This window comes from Sinocyclocheilus grahami, unplaced genomic scaffold, assembly GCF_001515645.1.
Source record: "Sinocyclocheilus grahami isolate Dianchi unplaced genomic scaffold, SAMN03320097.WGS_v1.1 scaffold568.1, whole genome shotgun sequence".
Lineage (NCBI taxonomy): Eukaryota > Metazoa > Chordata > Actinopteri > Cypriniformes > Cyprinidae > Sinocyclocheilus > Sinocyclocheilus grahami.
The window spans coordinates 234386-244636 of NW_015505747.1; the positions used below are offsets into that span (position 1 = coordinate 234386).

Consider the following 10251-nt stretch of genomic DNA (forward strand, 5'->3'; position numbering starts at 1 on the left):
ATTTCTCTAATGCTATTAATGCTGTAGCTTATACAGCCTTCAATGACATATTCATTAAATAACAAACCTATTAAACAAGACTTCAAACTTGCTATAATTAGCCTACTGTATGGACGGTTTTATCTAGCTTACCTGAGCCACTTTGTTCATCACCTCAAATCAATAGCCTACCTTTTCGGAATCTTTAGACAACTTTAAAAACATTAACTCGGCTAATTGATATGCGAATATATTAGATATGCTGTCATTATGTTATCCTGTCTTTGATAAAGACAAGAAAAAACAGACACGTGTCCACAATGGGTTAATCAGTAGACGTCTCTCAGTTGAGAGTCCCTCGCAGGCGCTAAATCTGAAGAGCACTTCAAAGAGGGATTCACATCAGCACACACATACACACTCACAAATCAAACTACAGACGAACAGAGATATTGAGCTTTTGGTAAACGGTCGACTCTACTTTGGGGCTGTATAAAACTTTAATCAGAACAAACTGCCATAAACAAGAAGACACACGGCGGACTGCGTGAGCGAGGAGTCGCATCAATCCCACAAAATGCTGCGAGGCTTCACACATTCACACTGATCGGACTCGGCGCGTTTCGTAAGTCATCGCTGCGTTCCGTCGATCTATTGAACAGTCACTCGGACACTACTTTCCAATAAAAACCTATTTCAAAAACAGCCTTTCCTGTCCCGAGCACATTTATCAATATCACTGACGCCTTCGGGACCTTCTCCAGCTGTGCCGTCATAAACCCCGCTGGTTACCGTCACTTTTCAACATGATCAACACCTTTTGCCAAGGGTAAGCAAACACTTTGCTTTATGGAGTCTGATGCCATTCAACTCTTCAGGCAGTAATTTTGATAAACGCATTCAATTTCGTGTCATTTTCTAATTCAGGTAGTTGAGAGCGATGGCACCTTGTAAACCCTGTGAACTGGATATTTGCTTCTCCCACCTCAAGTAAGAGTCAAAAGACAATTTTCTGTAGTCAAGATGCAGATTCTTTCAGCTGTTTTGCTGCTGTTCTGTTTGCACAAGGTGAGTACCATCCTTTCCATTTTCACATATATGAAAACTGCATAAATTTTGATAAACGCATTCAATTTCGTGTCATTTTCTAATTCAGGTAGTTGAGAGCGATGGCACCTTCTTGTAAACCCTGTGAACTGGATATTTGCTTCTCCCACCTCAAGTAAGAGTCAAAAGACAATTTTCTGTAGTCAAGATGCAGATTCTTTCAGCTGTTTTGCTGCTGTTCTGTTTGCACAAGGTGAGTACCATCCTTTCCATTTTCACATATATGAAAACTGCATTCAATTATGTTTAAACTCGTGCAAATTTAGTGTAGCACACTTGTCTATTTTAGTGAAACTACTTAATTAAAATAAAATAATAGTATAGGCTATGCATAATTCTGGTGAATCAGTCAATCATGCAATTGTCTTTTAAACGTATTTTTATTTGCTTTTCCTGGTAGAAAGCAGAAAGACACATTTATCAATGTTTTATTTCTCCTGCATTCTGATTAAACTTCAGATATTGCATAACAGCATACTTTTAATGATTCCAAAAGGATTTGTTATGAGGTGATATACCTTAGTTTTTTTTTTATGTGTAATGCCACATTGAGTATAGACTATATGGAAACTAATTGAAGCAAGGATTTAATTTTGAATGCATTAACTTTATGACTTTAGAAATGTTGAATTTAGGACCATGCCACTTCAAATGCTTGTTTTTTTTACTGAAAGAAAAAAAAAATAGGTCAAATATTGGAAGAAGTATTTTTTATAGATACAAGATACAAGTGTGGATGGATAGCAGATAAAACAAAATAAATGTAATATTGCGGGTAGCTTATAAACCATCTCAAAGGTATAAGTATTAAATCTTCTATTTATGGAGATAAATCAAAGATGTGTATTATTCCTTTTTTGCCATATGTCTTATTAACAAATAGATTTTGATTAGAATGTGTGTCATATGCATTTTTGGAGAAAAGTAATTTATTTTTATTTATTTATTGTTTGTATAAAACTCTTACATTCATACAGAAAATTTCCAAATCACCAGCGTCACAGAACTGCATACAAATGTAATTTTCAGTTAGATGTATTTATGAAGCCCAACCTTGCACATAGTTACTTTTAAGATTTGGCTGTTCACTGCACTCTTGAGAAACAGTACCTGTGGGAATGGCTTCTGTCTATGAGTACATCCACTTTTGTACATTCCTCCAAAGGCAGCGTCCCCATGGATTAGAGTCCCTACAGTCTCTCTCTCTCTCTAACACACACATACACACGCAGTGATTCAAATACTGTAGAAGTGGCCCAGCATCTGTGCTGCTCCCTGGGGACAGATAAGAGGGTCAGAGCCTTCACACTAGTAACTATTCATTCCATGACATCTGCTGCAGTCAACCTCTGAGAGCAGGACGGAGAACAATGTGATCAGCACTAAATCCACTTGAGCACAACCCCACGACTCTATTGTTTAGACACATTTCCTTTCATTCCTCATCTTTGTATAATGATTGTTCTCTGCATGGCTGAAGTTCAGCACAGTTGGCCTTTGCTGCCAGAGCGCCGCTCTCTTTAAAACTCCCTCTGTTACCCGTCCTTGTGCTTTGCTCTTGTTCATGCATAATAAGCATAGCAGCTATCAATCTCTGCTCAAGTTTTTACAGAGCGCCGCTTTGTTGTTTGAAAGAAGGTGATTGAGGAAAGTGGTGTGTAATGTCCATACAACTGACTCCAGCAGCACACAGATGTTTGTTCATTATACAAGCGACTGAGAAACACGTACATGATGTCTGTCAGTAAGAATGGCACATAAATGTCCTCACAGTTATTTCGTCGGAAACTCTGCCTCAGCCGAAATCTTAACTCAGAGGGCACGTTTGACTACGCAGACTCAAATGGTTTATGGAGAGCAAATTTAAAGCCGGAATAATGATTCGCAGTGAATTCCCTATCGCGAGGTCGTCCAGCTCTCCCGCTGTCTTTGTGCGCAATTAGCTTTGATTTCATTATTTATTTACTGGAGGAAAACTAGGGGTGGAGAATTTACTAAAAATTTACAGTGCTCGGATTAGGAGCCACGCTTTAATCTTATGCCTCTGATAATGCCGCATGGCCTGATTGATTAGTTTTTCAGGAAGCTTATGTCAGAAAAACTAATCCGTCTTTGGATTGTGCCAGCCGTGTAAGGTTCTCCGCTCTGGTGCTGTATCACGGAGGCGAATTACAGAGCTGCTGGGCTGTGATAAGGCCCTCGTCTCTTTCACACACCCGTCCCTCCGGACAATAAAAACGCTGTTTATATTCTTCAGAACCTGCTGCAGCCCGAGTCTTCACATCAAGCCCTCGCTGGATTTGCCATGTGAGGGGAGAATGTACATCGGGCTCTCAGAATTGGGCTGAGGACACCAAATGAGGGGGAAAAGGAGTGCCAGAATGGAATGGTGAAATGTGTTTGTAGGTCCAGTAACCCAGAAATTCCTGCGAGAGAGATTACATGAGGATTTCAGCCAGTGCGTCTGTAAATATGAGCGTTTCGCACTAGATTGGCATTATCAGTGCTGGGCTTATACACCAGTGATGTGTATCTGTGTCTATATTGGGGTCATTGTTGCTTTCCAGATGCCTGCCTTAGTAATCCCTCATAAACAATGTTGTCTGTGACATTTACTGCTATAAGCAGTGATGTTTGGTGGCATGTTTGCTAATTTCATGTGGAAAAAAACAGGAAATAAACGTCACCCAAAAGCAGGTGCCATTTACATTCACGTACCATCATTTTTAGTTTGCTTTGATGTTGTTTTTATAAAATATCTACTTTTTTTCTAGAAGAAATAGATATGACAGACATGTGGGATTCAAATAGATTGGCCAGGCGGTTTCTCTAGATTATGATCTAGAGAAACATGATGATCATAGTCAGTGTTTTTGGATTTCTCCCCACTCCAATAATTTTAATTATTATTATTATTATTATTTGCTTCAGAGGATTGTACAAATTAGCATGAAGTGCAATTTTTGGCCCCATGTTTAAAATAGATTTCCATAAATTAGCATTAATTTATTACTGTAGGAATCTAAAAATTATAACGAATTACAAAAAAAATTTAAGTTGTTATTTTGGGTCATTAGTCACTTGAACTGTGTTTAGTTTCTCTGAAAGGTTTAATATTTAAAAATTCAATCCTGGATATGTGTCTCACACAGTAGACCGTTTATGGTAATGCCATTTGTCGAAGTTCTGACTTTTATTTTTGTCATGGATGTAATGTCAGTGTCATCCATTACCTGAGATATAAAATCAATGCTTTTCCACTTATGGGCTGGAAACTGTGATTTCGGAGTGTTCCAGAGCTGAAGGACAGGCCTGTATATTTCAGGCTTTTTATCATGATAGATGTGTTGTGAAGCGTCTCTGTGACCCAGTGTGTACATCAAAGGCTGACATGTGTTTGTGCGTTATTTATTAGTGTGGTTATGGTCCCACAACCTGTGGTCATTTATTTACTTCACTCATTTCTTTGTTTAGACATCTTTGTTACACTCTGTCAGTATTAATATCAATTTCAGATGCAGAGACATACTTAAAGGTATAGTAGAGTAGTACCCAAATATGAAAATGTCCCGATCATTTACTCACCTTAATGTCGTTCCAAACCTGTGTGACTTTATTTATTTTACTGAATCTAAAAGAAGGTTTTTAGCTTTCACTGTATGGACAGTGAAACACACACACACACACACACACACACACACACACACACACACACACACAGACACATTTTTCAAAATACTTTTTGGCTACAAAGAAAGAACGTCATACAGGTTTGGAACAAGGTGAGTAAATGATTGCAAAATTTTCATATTTGGGTACTACTGTACTATACTTTTAAGTATGTTTCTGTGTCTGAAATTGACATTAATACTGGCAGAGTGTAACAAAGATGTCTAAACAAATAAATAAAAAGAGGACATAATTAGAATGTTTTGGGTGAACTATCCTTTAAGTGTGCAGATTTAGTATTTGTTGATCATGTTTTAAGATTAAAACATTCAACGTTCAGCTATTTCACTAGGACCATATTTCTTTCACCTGCATTTTTTAAATTCATCCCTTCATCTCTTATTCTGTCACTCTGATGTGGTGATGTCAGCGCTCTTCAATGAAGAACTTGTCATCTCTATGAGAAACCAAAAAAGACTTCTCTTTTTTTGCTGCTGTTTCATTGTCTTCAAAAAGAGACTGGTATGTCTAAACACAGTTAGGATTCCTCCTAATCAAAGAACAAAGACATCTGTACTGTCAGTTCTAACGCTGTGCTGACAGATAGGAAGGGCTGGCTGCATATGCTTCACACGCGTGATTCTCACTATTTATATTTGTATGATCTTCATCCAAAGCAAAGAGGGAAATTAAGAAGGTGAACAAAGTACCGTTGTAAATGGAACATCAGAAGTGCTCCCAATCAGGAAGTTTAAAGTACTGCGTACATTTCTTTCCTGATCGTTACTCTCCAGTGCTGTTTGTGCATGTGAAACTTGTGATCATAGCTGTTATTCTTGCTGAGGAAATGTCAAACACATTTGTAGGAACAAAGACCAGACAGATGGGTATAATGGTATTGTAGAGGTGTTGATGGGATGATAGTTACACCAGCAGAGTGTGGAACAAAGAACCGACAGGTAACAAGAATCACTCCTCACCAAACAGTCCTGGGGCCTCGTTTATAAAATGTTGCATATAAACACATTTCTCAAAAGTGCATAGATGCAATTCAGAGAAAACGAACGTGCGCACAAAAACACGTGCGTACGCCTCTCTTCCAGATGTGACATTTATAAATCGCAAATGATCTTGAAATTGTGCACAGCTGACTGGTGTCAGATATCCGCCTCGTAGACGCCCCCTAATTAATATCATTACCATATAAAAGACACACACACACACACACAGACACATTTTTCAAAATACTTTTTGGCTACAAAGAAAGAACGTCATACAGGTTTGGAACAAGGTGAGTAAATGATTGCAAAATTTTCATATTTGGGTACTACTGTACTATACTTTTAAGTATGTTTCTGTGTCTGAAATTGACATTAATACTGGCAGAGTGTAACAAAGATGTCTAAACAAATAAATAAAAAGAGGACATAATTAGAATGTTTTGGGTGAACTATCCTTTAAGTGTGCAGATTTAGTATTTGTTGATCATGTTTTAAGATTAAAACATTCAACGTTCAGCTATTTCACTAGGACCATATTTCTTTCACCTGCATTTTTTAAATTCATCCCTTCATCTCTTATTCTGTCACTCTGATGTGGTGATGTCAGCGCTCTTCAATGAAGAACTTGTCATCTCTATGAGAAACCAAAAAAGACTTCTCTTTTTTTGCTGCTGTTTCATTGTCTTCAAAAAGAGACTGGTATGTCTAAACACAGTTAGGATTCCTCCTAATCAAAGAACAAAGACATCTGTACTGTCAGTTCTAACGCTGTGCTGACAGATAGGAAGGGCTGGCTGCATATGCTTCACACGCGTGATTCTCACTATTTATATTTGTATGATCTTCATCCAAAGCAAAGAGGGAAATTAAGAAGGTGAACAAAGTACCGTTGTAAATGGAACATCAGAAGTGCTCCCAATCAGGAAGTTTAAAGTACTGCGTACATTTTTTTTCTGATCGTTACTCTCCAGTGCTGTTTGTGCATGTGAAACTTGTGATCATAGCTGTTATTCTTGCTGAGGAAATGTCAAACACATTTGTAGGAACAAAGACCAGACAGATGGGTATAATGGTATTGTAGAGGTGTTGATGGGATGATAGTTACACCAGCAGAGTGTGGAACAAAGAACCGACAGGTAACAAGAATCACTCCTCACCAAACAGTCCTGGGGCCTCGTTTATAAAATGTTGCATATAAACACATTTCTCAAAAGTGCATAGATGCAATTCAGAGAAAACGAACGTGCGCACAAAAACACGTGCGTACGCCTCTCTTCCAGATGTGACATTTATAAATCGCAAATGATCTTGAAATTGTGCACAGCTGACTGGTGTCAGATATCCGCCTCGTAGACGCCCCCTAATTAATATCATTACCATATAAAAGAGCACACACCAATATCCGAATTTCTATGCTTGAGAATGACGAGCACAAAGAAAAAAAATGTTTTACTGAGTCTGAAATTGAGGTCCTGCTGGCTGAGGTAGCGGTTCGTACGGGGACGCTTTTTTTTAATAATGTGTAATTAATCTGTGGACAAACAATGTGTGTGTGGTTATATTTTTTCTATTGACTATTATCAAAATTAGGCCACTACTTCTAGAAACAACAGAAATAATAATAACAATAATAATAGTAGTAGTAGTAGTAGTAGTAGTAGTAGGCCTAGTAGTAATTATAAAACAATTCGGTTTCCAAAAGTAAGAATAAACTACGAATTCAAGTAAAATTTTCAGTCATCTTATAAAAAGTGAGCCATCCTACTTTTAAAATCACTTGCTATGACAACTAATAAAAAGTTCAGTATCACGAAATTCTTGCAAAACTAAAAGAAAAACATTATTGAAAGAAAAATTGTACGTTTCATATCATAATAAAATAAATTATTACACGATTATGGTCTCCGGTCTGAAAAAAACCTGCATTTGATTTGGCATTTCTTTATATTTACACTGTTTACTAATGCTGCTCAAATGTGCCATTAATACTGACACAAAAATATATCGTGTATTTTATACAAATAGGCTATAACTGATGTAAATGACAAAAACAAAGTTTTAGGCTGATGTCTCTATTCATTTTCACAGAAGCAAAGTAGCAGATGTTATAAATAAAAAAACAGTTAACGATGTTATTGAATAGAATATATTAAAACTGTTATTGTTCCGTTAAGTATATTCTTATAGGCTACACAGACAAAACAGTCGGAGTTGCGTTTATGAATTTTTTTACGCATTAGTAGTAAATCAATACTTCGCAAGTTCTCTTGTAAAATAAAATAATAAAAAAACAACATCGAATAAACTGTACAGAAAGCGAGTAAAGAACTCTCAACATTAGGCTACTAAAAAGGTCAGTTTAAACTCGCAAAAACTCCCGTTAATAAAAAATCTGACTACTCTGCACAATTAATCTTTTACACTGCATCTTTGTTGTTTATGATGAATTCGGTGCTTACACGTACACCGCTTTTATTATTATTGCAGCTTAGATGTTCAAATAGCTGCAGTACTCTAACTTTGCCGCAAGGAAAAGTGCGTACGCCTGCTCAGACCCTGACGTGGTGGTAAGTACTTTTCCACGTCAAAGACCGTTTTTATAAATATGAACGTTGCTGTGGATTTTAGCGTACGCACACTCTAAGATCAAATCTGTGCTTACGCACATTTTATAAATGAGGCCCCATGTCTTAACAAATTATGATGGACAGTATAACACAATAGCACCTTGTCTGACTCCATTGTATTGGCCCTTGATGCTTTTTCACATATTTTTCAGCAGCTTGATCCCACAGTTGTTGACTTATATTTAGAGCATGTTAATGCATGCAATTAATTAAACATGTTTAAAACATGTTTGTTATTATAACTGTTTCATTCTGTTAACATCTGCTGCATGCTCTGTCCCAAAAATGCTTCATACTATACCTGATGTCAGCAGACCCAAAAACAAACAATTATTGGTTAATTGGCTAATAATAGCTTAATTTCCTGTTAGTTGCCCTATTATAATAATTAAATATGATTGACATGCAGAAAGCACTGACAAAAAAAAGTCTGCTTTTTATATTAAAAGGGCTGAGATTTTTTTATTAGAGGTAGTATGGTCATTTTATGTTAATCATTAAGCAGGAACTACATGTGATAAAGTTAGCTACAGAAAAAAAACTGAAATTAACCACAAAATATTATATGCAATGGACAGCCCTATTATCCCTATTGTACACAACAATATTTGAAGGCCCCTCCCCATAGGTTTTCTCTGGTACATTTTTTTAAATTTACAGAAACTAGGAATGTAGGAATGTCCATAGATAAACAAAAGTTACATCAATTTTTCATCAATTTCATTAACCGATCAATATTAATTTGACATGACTTTTCCAGTTGTTTGTGATTTGCTTATATATGCAGGTATGTGTATATTTTATACAAAATTTCTATCCAATAAAATATTTTGGAGTTAACTAAAAAAATATATCTATATATTTTCTTTATAAAAATTGCCTTGGCATTTGTATTAATTTATTGACATTCCAGCTCTAGAAATGACACTTTTTAAAATTAGCCTACCTCATACAGTATACAAGATCATGGGAACCCTGGTTCTTTAAGTTGCTTAGGGAGTAAATTTAATAAGAACATGGTTTAGCTTATTTTAAAGCTTGTTTTGCCATATTGGGGCCAGTTTGGGAGTTTTCTGAGGCCCCCCTAGTGGGCCCTGGACCCCTGGTTGTGAACCTCTGCTTTATGAGACTTAGTTGCTGTTACTAAAAAGATTAAATCTTCATGAGATACTTTTTAGTTATACAATTATTATGCATAACCGCAATATGACCTTCTTACCAGATAAATTAAGCAGAAAGTACTGAAACACTACTGGCACATGTGTGGGTCTTCTAATCCTTTTTTTTTTTTCTTTATCGTTTTTAAAGAGCACGAGTTTTGAAATGTTCAAAATTAAAATTTTAATGCAGAGTTCCATACAAATGTTCAAGCATGCATTTCATTGGCCTCACATCACTTTAATTGCAAGTCATTGAAAGCGACCGTACCTCTGATTGGCTACAGTTCTGACCGGATGATTTAAGGGTCCGACGACTGAGGCAGCCATGCATGAGCATTTGGCGCTGTAAGGGTCAGGTGCTAATGGCAGGGGGGATTTTATGGTATTAGACATGCAGCACAGCGTACAGTGCTACAGCGATCAGTCCCGGCTGAGGGTGAGGATTTCTCTCTTTGATCCTCTCCACTGAACACCTGCCATTTGTTAGCAGCCTGGCTCTTGATTAAGAGTGATGGGTTTCGGGTGTGCGGCTGTTTCACCCATCAGGGTAGCAATCTATTCTGCGGCCGTGTGTAGACTCAGGCCCCCACCTGCCTCCTCCAGACCTTTGGGGCCTTCTCTTGAAACTGCTCTTTGTGTGAATCATTACAAATGAAATGTCATGTAACACCACACGGGAGAAACAGTGTGGGGGGGGGGGGGGGGGGG

General features: G+C 37.2%; 1 protein-coding gene across 2 annotated transcripts in view; it reads left to right on the forward strand.

Moving 5' to 3' along the window:
• The first annotated feature begins 304 nt into the window (after window positions 1-304).
• The window catches only part of LOC107556444 (neurexophilin-2-like), a 17830-nt gene continuing 7883 nt past the window's right edge, over window positions 305-10251 (forward strand). Inside the window, exons 1-3 of one of the 2 annotated variants that reach the window (XM_016239565.1) lie at window positions 305-604; window positions 686-808; window positions 1136-1279. In XM_016239565.1, the coding sequence (XP_016095051.1) occupies window positions 1235-1279 (45 nt within the window). In that variant the 5' untranslated portion in view covers window positions 305-604; window positions 686-808; window positions 1136-1234. Of the gene's footprint in view, window positions 809-1135; window positions 1280-10251 lie in introns of both variants that reach the window. The other variant, XM_016239566.1, reaches the window with a different exon arrangement.